General features: G+C 40.1%; 1 protein-coding gene across 2 annotated transcripts in view; it reads left to right on the top strand.

Moving 5' to 3' along the window:
• St7l (suppression of tumorigenicity 7 like) overlaps positions 1 to 12,385 on the top strand; it is an 86,349-nt gene that overhangs the window by 7,084 nt on the left and 66,880 nt on the right. For both annotated transcript variants that reach the window (XM_017798412.2, XM_008833964.2), the window contains exons 3-4: positions 7,866 to 8,031; positions 10,001 to 10,055. In XM_017798412.2, the coding sequence (XP_017653901.1) occupies positions 7,944 to 8,031; positions 10,001 to 10,055 (143 nt within the window). In that variant the 5' untranslated portion in view covers positions 7,866 to 7,943. The remainder of the gene's footprint in view (positions 1 to 7,865; positions 8,032 to 10,000; positions 10,056 to 12,385) is intronic.

The raw sequence follows: 12,385 nt of genomic DNA, 5'->3' as shown, positions 1-12,385 counted from the left end.
CCTCCTGGGATTAAAGGCATACACCACCACGCCCAGCTAATTTAAAATATTCTTAAAATATACTCTTCATCAACATTTCTAGGGTTTAGTGTTTCTTATTGTAGGCTTTGGGAAAATGCTACTACAGATAAAAAAATTTACTAAATATTTATTCCACACATGACCAATGAACTTTGCTGTTCTTTTGTCTCGTCTGTAGGTGGTGCTCTACAGCTCTAGTAGAAATTGTAGTATTTGTGTTGGACTCTTTTTTCTCTTTGAGGTAGGGTTGGGTTATGAAGCCCAGGCTGGCCTCCAACTAGGGATACTCCTGCCTCTGCCTCTTCAGTGCTAGGATTATAGACATGAGCCATCATGCCTGGTGATGCATTTTTTTGTTCTTAATAGGGTCCAACACTGACTCCTTGGTTAAAATGAGACAAAAAGTAGACAAAAAAGAGGTTTTTATTCCTCTCTCTCTTAACTTTAAAAAAAATTGAGGAATTCAAGATAAAATTTTATAATAGAAACTTGAGAATTTATGATTTATAAGGCCTACTCATACTCAAGCATATTTTAGCAATATTTAGTCAATAGTATACACATAAAATCTAAATAAACTGTGTGTGTGTGTGTGTGTGTTAGATATGTGCATGTAGGCCAGTGGACAACCTGAACTGTCATTCCTCAGGATCTAAATACCATGCTTACTGCCACAGCCCATGTGTAGAGGTCAGGAGACAGTTTTGTGGAGTCAGTTCTTGCCCTTTGTCTCACTAACACACTATTTCCCTACCTGTTTCTGCTGCTATGCCGTGTACTCCAACTTGCGGGGCCCTGAGCTCCAGGTGATTCTCCTGTCTCCATCTGTGCCTCCCATCTTGCCATAGGAATGCTGGAATTACAAATGTACACAACTACATCTGACTTTTCTTTTTTTATGTATATATTTTATTATTTCTTTTATTTTATGTGTATGAGTGTATTGCTGCATGTATATGAGTGCACCCATGTCATGCAGTGCTGTGGAGATCAGAAGAGGGCTTCGGATTCCCCTGGAACTGGAGTTAAGGACGGTTCATAGCTGCCATGTGGGTGCTGGGAATTGAACCCAGGTCCTCTGCAAGAGCAGTCAGTGCTCTTAACCATCTCTCCAGCCCCCTGAGTTTTCTTTCTTTAATGTGGATTCAGGGGATTGAACTCAGGTAAGCAGTCACTTTACTGTCTGATCTACCCTCCAGCCCATGAAACGGTCTTTAAAAAGCTAATAAGGAGGAAAAGTGTTTTTTGCTTGTTTTTTTTTATTTGTTTTTATTAAATTTTGTTGTATTTTGTACAGACTATCTCTGTACAAAATTGATTTGATTGTTTTGGACCCTGTTTCAAAAAAACCAAAAAAAAAAAAAAAAAAAAAAGAAAGAAAGTGATAGGTGTTTGGATAGACGAAAGGACTCTGACTAGACCACAAGTAGATGGACTTGCACTGAGGAATGTCTGGGCACACAGACTTGACACAATCTGAATCATCTTTATAGCCTGGTCCCCAACAGCACCTTCCCATAGCCCCCCCCACTTGAACCCATATACTCTGTCCTGGGTGTTAAAGGCCCACTGTGTCAAGTCTGTGTCCCCAGACATTCCCCAGTGCAAGTCCATCCACTTGTGGTCAGATCCCTTTCATCTATCTATCCAAACACCTATCATTTTCTTTTCTTTTCTTTTCTTTTCTTTTCTTTTCTTTTCTTTTCTTTTCATCCAGTGCCCTAAACTGTCAAGTGTTTCCAGTTTTCTTGAACACATCTCCCTACAGAAGCTCTCCCTGTTGATTCTTTTTCTTTCTTTCTTTCTTTCTTTCTTTCTTTCTTTCTTTCTTTCTTTCTTTCTTTTTTTCTTTGGTCTTTTTGAGACAGGGTCTCCCTGTAGCCCCAGCTGTCCTGGAACTCACTAGGTAGACCAGGCTGGCCTTGAACTCGTAGAGATCTGCCTGCCTCTGCCTCCCGAGTGCTGGGATTAAAGGCGTGTGTGGGGGGGTTATTTACAGAGGAGTGGGCACCCCCCATTTATGGCTGCCCTGGAAAGTCCACACTCAAATATAGATCCTGTGACTTCCCAACAGCTGAAGAAAATGGTGAGAGAGGTGCCTTCTAGCATTCTCAGTTTATGTATCTTTAGCCCCTCCCCCACATGCAGCTAAGATAGACTGATTGAGTGGGAGGGGTAACTGACCCCCCCCCCCCACTCCTTGATAAACATGGGCCAGAGGTGTGACTATAGCTTGCTGGCATAGTCGTCGGAATACACTTCCAGTTAACACTCTACCCCGTCCTCCAGCTCTTATATTCCTTCCACCAGCCTCTTCTGCAAAAGTCCCTGAGCCTTGGAGGGGGTGGTAGGTATGGGATGATCTTCCTCCTGTTGTGGCAAGGCACTGAACTTTCGAGTCTCTGCATCATCAGTTTTCCATGGGCTGTTGGCCCATTTCAGTGGGATTCCATCTACACCACATGGAGGCTAGATCCAGGGGCTTTCAGGCAGTCTGCTGAGATCTCAGCCCCTACACCAATGGAGGGGCTTAGCAGGCTGTCTGCTAAGGTCTCAGAAAAGTGTTGGTTTTAAGTCCAAATGATGTAATTTGGGGTCTTGATCTTGTCACTTACTAATTGATAAGTTCAGGCAAGTCACTTAAACTTCCTAATTCTAATTCCTTAATTTATAAGACAAATATAACTTTTAGTCTATATTCATAGATAAATGATGTCTAAAACCATATAAAATTTTATTACTATTTTAAAACAGGGATCAAATATTAAAAATTAGGAAATTCAAGTAATGTTTTAAAGATTGAACTTTCTTTACCCTTGCAGTATTAATGGATTTTAATTAGCAAAAGTTGATGTGTTTATAATTTCTTTTAATACCTGGATTTGTCAAGCATGTCCAAATATATGCACATACTCACTCAAATAAAAATGTGCTGAACATGGTGATACACATCTGTAATCCCACTACTTGGAAAGGTAAGGCAGGAGGATCACCTCAAGTTCAAGGCCAGCCTGTTCTATCTAGTGAGTTCAAGGCTAGTGTGGGCTAAAGAAAAAAAATACTTATGTTCACACATGCATTAATGTGCATTTGGGAAGCAGTGTGATATAATGGTTAGAAGCTATGAAGCTGGACGAACCTGTATAAGAAACCCAACTGCTAGCATTCAAGAGATAAAAAAAGGATTATGAGGGCCAGCTTGGTGTGTATAGTAAGAGACTGTTTAGAAAAAAAAAAGATACATAACTCTGTAGCTTATCAGCCATCTGAACTAGAGTGGCTCATTTAAACTTGGAGTATGTATTCTTTTGTTAAAATTTATTCATTATTTTTATTTTATGCATATGCATGTATTGCTTGCATGTAGGTAAGTGCACCCATGCCGTACAATGCCCGAGGAAGACAGAAGAGGCTGTTGGATCCTCCGGAACTGGAGTTACAGACAGTTGTTAGCGGCCATGTGGGTGCTGGGGTTTGAACCTGGGTCTTCTGCAAGAACAACCAGTATTCTTAACCGCTGAGCCATCTCTCCAGCATGGAATATGTATTCTTACCTCTAAGATTGCATGATGCTTGATTCATAGACATAGAAAGCATTTGATAATATTAGCAATTGTTATCATTGTTTATTTGACTTAAAATTTTTACTTAAGGGGCTGAAGAGATGGCTCAGCAGTTTAGAGCATATACTACGCTTCCAGAGGACCTGAATTTTGTTTCTCACACCCATGTTGTGTGGTACACAACTACCTGAAACTCCAGCTCCAGGGTAACTTATGTCTCTGACCCCCATGGGCACCTGCAGTACACATACACATACACACACATATGCATACGTGCTTTGCCTGCACGTATAAAAGTGTGTCCATGTGTACAGTGCCCTTGGAAGTCAGAAGAGGGCATTCGATCCTCTAGAACTGGGGGTCACAGAAGGTCATTAGCAGCTATATGGATACTGGAAACCAAACCTGGGTCCTCTGCAGGAACAGCCAGTGCTCTTAACTGCAAAGCCATCTCTCCAGCCCCTATTTTTTTTATTTTTAAATTGTATGTATGTGCGGGTTAGAGAGGTGGCTCAGCAGTCAAGAGCATAGAACCTAAACTGGGTTCCTAGCATCCATGTGGCAGCTATTGACCATCCCGGGGATCCAGTATCCTTTTCTAATCTTTGAAAGCACTGCATGCATGTGGTGCACTTACATACATGTAGGCAAAGCCCTCATACACATAAAACATAAAAAAGTAAAGATAAATCTTTAAATTTTTTTTACTTAAAAATTGAAAAAGCTGGCATGCTGGCACATGTCTATAATTCCAGGACTCAGAATGTGGAAGAGCATCAAGAGGTCAAGGCCAGCGTGGGTTATATGATACTCTGACTCCAGAAAAAAGGGAGAGAGAGAGAATATATTTATTCATAAACCACCTGCAATTCATATAGTATAGAATATTTTATTATTGTTAGCCTTGACAATATTTGGCCAATTTTTTAATCCAAGGTTTACTCAATGTAAATCTTTTCTGTTAAATGAACAGTTTCTGCTCTGTAATTTCTACTGGTTGATTAAAAAAATTCATCCCACTCTTGGAAGCAAACCATGACCATGTTTTATATAGATTAGTTCTTTATTAACTCAGACAACAGAGGAGGAAGGCTGTTTATTTATTAATTTATTATCACTGGAAGTCCCTATGTAGCCCAGGCTTGTCTTGAGTTTATGGCAATCCTGCTGCCTCTCCCTCTAGAGTGCTTGGGATTCCAGTCATGAACTATCATGCCCAACTTTGGGGAAAGCATTTTAGATTGAATACAAAATATTGGTGGCAAGGGGTTGGGAGAATGGCTCAGTTGGTGAAACACTTATCCTGAAATCATGAGGACCTGAGTTTGATCCCCAAGATCCATGGGAAAAATGCTGGGTGTGATAGTATGCACTCATCATCTCAGTGCTGGGTGGGTTGAGACAGGAGGATCCCTGGGGCTTGCTGGTGCACCAGTCTGGTCTAGCTGGCAAGCTCCAGGCCATTGAGAGTCTGTTTCAAAGAAAGCAGACGGGTATTTCTGAGAATGACACCTAGGATTGCCTTCTGACTTGCACATAGATATGTGTGCAAGCTATGTGCACCTCACACATGTGGACACACAGACATCTTAAAAATTAGTGGTGTAAGAGAAAAAAAGAAGCACTTTCTTGTAAATACTGTACCATTTAATTGATGAACCACAATGTAGCACAAAATGATTACGTAGCCGGGCATGGTGGCACATGCCTTTAATCCCAGCACTCGGGAGGCAGAGGCAGGTGGATCTCTGTGAGTTCAAGGCCAGCCTGGTCCATAGTGAGTTCCAGGACAGCTGGGACTACAGGGAGACCCTGTCTCAAAAAGACCAAAAAAAAAAAAATTACGAATTTATTTGGCACCTACATAGATAGTTTACATTATTTACTGAAGCAAAAATTACATTTCTAAAGGCTCAAAACTGATTTCTGTGTGAATGTGTGTGATATGTTCTTTGGCCATAGTAATATAATTTATAATATAATCTCTTATTTTTTATGGATGTACTTTTCTTTAACTAGTTTATTCGTCCTCCACATTTTGCAGAATAGTTTGTCAATTGCCTTTTAAAGGGTAATGACCTATAAGTAAGAGGAGCAGTCCCAGCACATGTGAAGCTGAGGCAGGAAGATCTCAAGTTTGAGTCAGCCTAGGCTACATAGTGAGACTCTGTCTCAAAAAAGAAGTTCAAGAAAAAGAGGAGGATGATATTAAAGTAATTTTACATTCAAAGCATATAAAACTAGTTACTTAAAAATTTTCAAATTAACAATTTTAAACTGAAAGTCCCCAATTTATTCATTTAACAAATATATTAAACATTGTTCTAGATGTTGGGCCTACTCCAGTAAGAGAACAGACACAGATTCTGGTCTCATGGAATTTGATCTTGACCTTGATTCTTTTATTAAACAATGTTAATATAGGCATGAGCTTATACTGGAAAATAAAACAGCACCCCACCCAAAAAAACCTTCCTTGTCTTTTTGGAGTTCATATTATATTAGGGGAATAGATTATAAAGATAAGCAAATAAACAAGATGTTATTTTTTTAAAAAAAGATTTATTTTATTTTGGTTTATGTGTATGTGTATGTGTATGTCTGTATGGGTATGTGCACATGAGTGAAAGTACCATCAAAGGCCAGAAGAGAAAATTGGATCCCCTGGAGCTGGAGTTACAGGCAGCTGTGAGCCACCTGACATGGGCCCTGGGAACTGCACTCAGGTTCCCTGCAAGAGCAACAAGTGCTCTCAATTGCTGAGCCATTTCTCCAGCCCAAGCAGTATGTTCTTACTATTAATTATGAGTGCTAGGGGAGGTGGGAAATGAAGCAGAGTAGAGCATAAATATCAGAGAAGGCTGAGATTCCAACCAGGGAACAAGGAAAGACATCCACGAAAGGGTTTTTGTTTTGTTTTGTTTTTGGTCTTTTTGAGATAGGGTCTTCCTGTAGCCCCAGTTGTCCTGGAACTCATTATGTAGACCAGGCTGGCCTTGAACTCACAAAGATCCACCTGCCTCAGCCTCCCGAGTCCTGGGATTAAAGGCATGTGCCACCACCCCTGTAAAGACCTGAGGGAAATGAGGACCCTTCCTGTGCTGCAGATATAATGTCCGCCTGAAGGGGGAGTTTGCTTGGGGACTTGAGGAATGGTAATAATTGTTAAAAGCAAAAAAAAAAAAAAAAAGAAAGTGTGAAAGGCATACAAGATCCAGTGGCGCACATAACATAGCTACCTGTTCTACTCTATGGAATCAGGAAAAGTTATTTGAATGCAAAAGAGCCAGGCATAGGGACTTGAGGTTGGAGTATCCAAGTTCCTTCCTGTTGAGCACAGAGAGCTTATATTCTAAGTGATAAACCAGATAAATTCAAAGAAGTAAATATTCTAATTTTTAAATAATTTAACTTGTCTATACCCATTTTAATAACATTGTTATATACTAGATTAGTACTTTTTGGTTCAAAAGGCACTTTCTTGATTCTTGTTAGTGACATTTACTAGATGTGGAAACTCAGGATCTGAAATGTTAGAGAATAAGTGACTTGCCTAATACACAGAGCTGATAAATGATGAATTTTGGGTCAAACTTGGAAATTTGATTCTAATGTAGTACTAATTGTTTTAAAATGGTTTTTAATTATACCGCAGATAGAATAAATTGGCAATGTAACATAAAGAATTACATTATAGGTTAAACTTTTTTTAAAGTCTTGCTATGTAGCCTATGCTATGATCTTCTTGCCTCAGCCTCCCAAGAGCTGGGATTGCAGGCATGGGCTCCCGTGTCTGGTTCACTCTTAATTATTTTTTAATGCTTATAATAAATGTAGAGTTTTGCCTAAGCTTGTCTAATTTCATGGCATACATAATAAAGGTGTTTCACTTTTTTAAACTTATTTATATTTATTTTATGTATATGAGTGCTCTGCCTGTATGGATGTAAGGGCACTGCATGCATGCTTGGTGTCTGGGGAGGCCAGAAGAGAGCACTGAATTTCCCTTGGAACAGGAGTTAAAGACAGATGTTAACTACCATATGGGCACTGGGAACTGGACTGGGGTCCTCTGGGAGAGCAGTAAGTACTCCTAACCACTGAGCCATCTCTCCAGCCCCAGGTATTTCACTTTTATGTGGTAGGTGTATTTAGGGAATCTTGGATTTAGGTTCCTCCTCCACTCCCCCAGGGCTGAAGTGAATAGGAATATCTCAAAAGAATGCTTTAATTTCTATTTATGAATTGCATTTTAAGTGAAAGATGCTTCTCTTGTCACAGATATTTGAATGGTGGTACTTCCATAAGCATGGAACATCTTTTATTGAGCAAGTATCTATAAGTCATTTGCGACCTCTGATGGGAGGAACAGAGAGTAGCATTTCAGAGCCAGGTTCTCCTGCCAGCAACAGAGAAAGTGAAGCCCTCAGACACCACCATTTGTCAGGTGAGTACTCTTTCAGTGTGTTTTCAGAGCTGTGTAGTTAAGATTGATTTCGCTTCACTTATGGATGAAAAATCAATCTCAAAAGAACAGAGTACAGTAGTTTGCATGTTTGCCTAATCAATGTGATGGTAGGAAGTAGGGCCTTTGAGAGGTGATTAAACCATGAGGGTGGGACCCTCAAGAATAGAATTAGTGCCCTAAGAGAAGAGACCCCAGAGAGCTGTTTACTCCTTTCACTTTATGAGGCTATAACTAGATGGTGCCATTCACAAACATAAGTGAGTTTTCACCAGACACCAAGCCTGTCAGCACCTTGAACACAAATTTTCCAGCTTCCGAAACTATAAGAAATAAATTTCTGTTGTTTTAAGCTACTCAGTTTATGGTATTTTGTCCGAATAGAATAAAACACAGAGATATCCTCATCTTTCATGTAAATGTTGGTAACCCATGACTGGTATGGAGAACAGTGATCATCAAAGTCCCAGACCCCTTCTATTTTTTAGCCTGCCATCTCTAGATGCAGTTACCTTGTGATCCAAGATCCTTGCTCTGGCTTTGACCATCCTATCCACCTTCCATTCAGCAGGGAAGAGAACAAGGCCAGGGAAAGGACACTGCTTCCCCACCCCACCCCACCCCATAGGAAGCACTACTCAGAAGTCCTTAGCATGCACAAGGACCTGGGCTCAATTTTGAGAACCACCAAACAAATATTCCAAAAGATGGAGGCAGGAGAATCAGGGATTCAAAGCCATCCTCAGTTAAGTCTGAAGCCACCCTGGGCTACCTGAGCTCCTGTCTCCAAAAAAAGGGGGAGGGGGGAGGGTAAAGGTTGAATGAGATCATGAAAGTGAGCTGTTAACCTGATAGGATTGTTATAAGAAAGAGAGAGAGAGAGAGAGATTATTCTCTTTCCCCACCATCAGAAGACAGCTAAGAGGCTATTTATAAGCCTATCTTGAGGCTGAAGGGTTTTGATATTCTTGCCAGAAATCTGGGCATTCCAAGTGCTGGAATTACAGACATGAGCCACCATGACCAGTTTTCAGTTTATTTTCTAGTCTTTCTCCTACCCATTACTCTGTGTGTTAGCCTAAATATGCTGTGCAGTTTACAGGGCAGGAAGAGGAGGAGGATGTGTGTATGTACGTACAAAGGTGTGCTTGTGGTGTGCTTGCCCATGTGTATGTATGTGAAGGCCAGAGGCTGACACTTTATTTCTGAGAGAGGGTCTCTTACTGAATCTAGATCTTACCATTTTGGCTAGACTGGCTGGTCCCCAGGACCTGCCTGTCTCTACCTCCCCAGCCCCAGAATTGCAGAAGTGTGCTGCTGCACGTGGCTTTCATGTGGGTGTTGAGGATCCAAATTCAGGTCCTCATGCTTTCGCAGCTCTGAACCATCACCTCAGCCCCATGTATAGTTTTATACTTCTTCAGTTTCAAATGTTCTTTATCTGATAACCTTCTACTCTTTTATGGTGATTATTTAAATGCTAGTTCAAGTGCCATTTCCTCTTCTAAGTCTTCTATGATTGGTCATGTGTCTCTACTATACCACAAATCACTTAGTGCCTGCAGGGTTTGTCTACATGACTAACTCTCATGCTGCATTCAGTTCAGTTCAACAGTCAGTTCCAGAAGCTGCAATAGGCTCTAGGAATATAACAGTAAATACATTTTTAATAGTTCCTATTTTAGAGAAGAGATTGAAAACCAACAGGTAATTACATTGTTATGTAGTAAAAATTATAGCTGAATTATGAACTAAATGCTATTGAGACAGAAATACAGTAGTAATTGGATTTAATTCTGTGCTTCTTGAGAATAGTGGTGATTTGTACCTCATTTGTATCTGTACCATCTGTTGCTAATATTATATTTCAAGTGTAGGTGTTGATAGTAAATGTTGGTTAATGAAGATTTACCTGCATTTGATTTAACTAATTTTCCTCCTTGTTTTTCAGAATGCAAGGTCTGGAGAAATCCTCTAAACCTTTTCAGAGGGGCAGAATATAGGAGGTACTACATTTTGCTTCCAGTTTAAGAATGGCATTGGTCTTAGAGTGCGAGTACTGTAGAAATGCCTATCTTCATAAATATATCACAACTTCTTATACTTGGAGATACTGACATAATAATAAAGTGAATGATTTGCTCAAGAGTTAGTTGGCATTGGGGCTAGAGAGATGGTTCAGCAGTTAAGAGCACTGCTGCTCTTGCAGAGGACCAGGGTTCAATTCCCAACACCCACATGGCAGCCAACAACTGTCCATAACTCCAGTTCCAAGGGAATCCAATGCCCTCTTCTGACCTCCATGGGCATTGCACAACACTGGTGCACTTACATACATGCAGGCAAAACGCTCATACACATAAAATAAAAATAATAAATAAAATGTTTTTTTTAAAAAGAGTTGGCATCATCTTAACTATATTTTTTTTGAGTATAAAACAAAATAACTAGGGATTTTCTCTTTTTAAAATGTATTCTTTGATAGTTCCATACATCGTTTATAATACATTCATCCTTCTGCTCTCTTATCCTCCCCCGACCCTCACCAGTCACCCTTTGCCCCCACCAAGTCCCCATCCCACTCTCATGTGTTTTTTCCCTTTAATTGATGGCTTGCATGGCCATGGATGTGAAGCTGCCCACAGCAATGTGAGTAACCTAGCAGTGGCTATATCACTACAGCTCCTTCCTCTAATAGCCCTGACTGCCATTGGCTCCTCTGGGCAGGGCTATGAGCCCTCCCCCATCTATGGCTGAATATTTACTGGCTCAGTCTTGTGCAGGCTCTATGCAGGGACCCGCAGTTACTGTGAGTTCATGAGTGCCCACAGCCATGTCATGCCCATTAAATGGGGGTTCACAGTCCTCCTTCTGGTCACTTGGCTCTTTGATTTTTCTGCCCTCTCTTCCATGATGTTCCTTGAGGCTTGGCAGATGGGTTGGTTTGTTGGTTAGTTGGTTGGTTGGTTTTTTGACAGGCTCTCATGAAGCCCTGTATGGCCTTGAACTTACTATGTAGCTGAGACTGGCCTTGAACTCCTGATCTTCCTGTCTTCACCTTCTGAGCACTCAAGTTACAGGTGTATGCTATGCCTGTTTGTATTTAGTTTTGTAAGTTTGAGTATTGCTTCAAATAATTGTTTATTCTATATAATTAGTATATATTAGGCCCATATTTGTTAGAAAGGCTATTCCAAAAAATTCATGAGATTAAAAATTTATAGGTAATAGCATGTGTCTTCAATTCCAAGACTTATTTGAGGAGTCACTGGAAAACAATGCGAATGCGAACTTAATTTGTGCAGTGGTACAGGGTATAGTGTTTTTATATTGGCTTTATATTGCCATTCTGTAACTACACTACTGGGTTCACTGCTCATCAAGTTTTTACTGTAAATGAGAAAACGTTTTAAAACTTATTACCAAAGTTTTCTTGGCTTTTTTTTGAGGAGGGCTATGTTTTATCTGCAGGTAGGCTAAAACATTTTACTTAGCTCATTGAACCACCATTATGTATCTACTCTGTGTGGCTACTGTGCAAAATAATGTAGATATAAAAATCTAATTAAACAATAACCCCCTGTGCTAGAACTTGATAGCTAAGATAGTAGTGTCCTGGGAAGGGAAAGATAGGCTTTTAGGAGAGGTGCCATTAATGTGTATTCAAGGATTCTGCATTCTACAACAAACAGGTCTTTGAACCTCTTGTTGTATTTGTATTCCTTGTTATACAGTATCCACTTCATGAAAAAAATTTTTTTGGTCTTTTTTGAGACAGGGTCTCCCTGTAGCCCCAAATGGCCTGGAACTCACTGTGTAGACCAGGCTGGCCTGGAACTCACAGAGATCTGCCTGCCTCTGACTCCCAGGTGCTGGGACTAAAGGCATAAGCCACCAACACCTGGCTTCATTTCATGAAAATCTTTAAGTGAATTTTTTTAGTATCAGGAATACTTATGTTTCATACTCAATTGTCAGAACACTTTATTGAATAATTTATTGCTTTGTTTTGTATTTTGAAGCTGTTTCATTATATAACTCAAGCTGTCCTGGAATTCACTAAGTGGCTCAGGCTGGCCTTAAACTCACAGCACAACTCCTGCCTTAGCCTCTCAAGTATTTGGATTACAGGTATGAGCCACCACATCTGGTTGAATAGTTTATTCTTTCCTGTTTGGGATTTTTGGGTGTTTTGTTATTATACCATAAGTAGTATATTATCTCTTTTAAATTATTTATTTATTTATTTATTTTTATTTTATTTGTATGAGTGTTTTGCCTTTACGTACATAAGTGCACCATGTTTTGCAATGCCTGCAGAGTCCAGAAGAGGGCA

Source organism: Nannospalax galili, unplaced genomic scaffold (genome assembly GCF_000622305.1).
Source record: "Nannospalax galili isolate Female #2095 unplaced genomic scaffold, S.galili_v1.0 scaffold475, whole genome shotgun sequence".
In the NCBI taxonomy this organism is placed as follows: domain Eukaryota; kingdom Metazoa; phylum Chordata; class Mammalia; order Rodentia; family Spalacidae; genus Nannospalax; species Nannospalax galili.
Note: the sequence above shows the minus strand (reverse complement) of the source record. Positions and strands in the feature narration are given on the sequence as shown.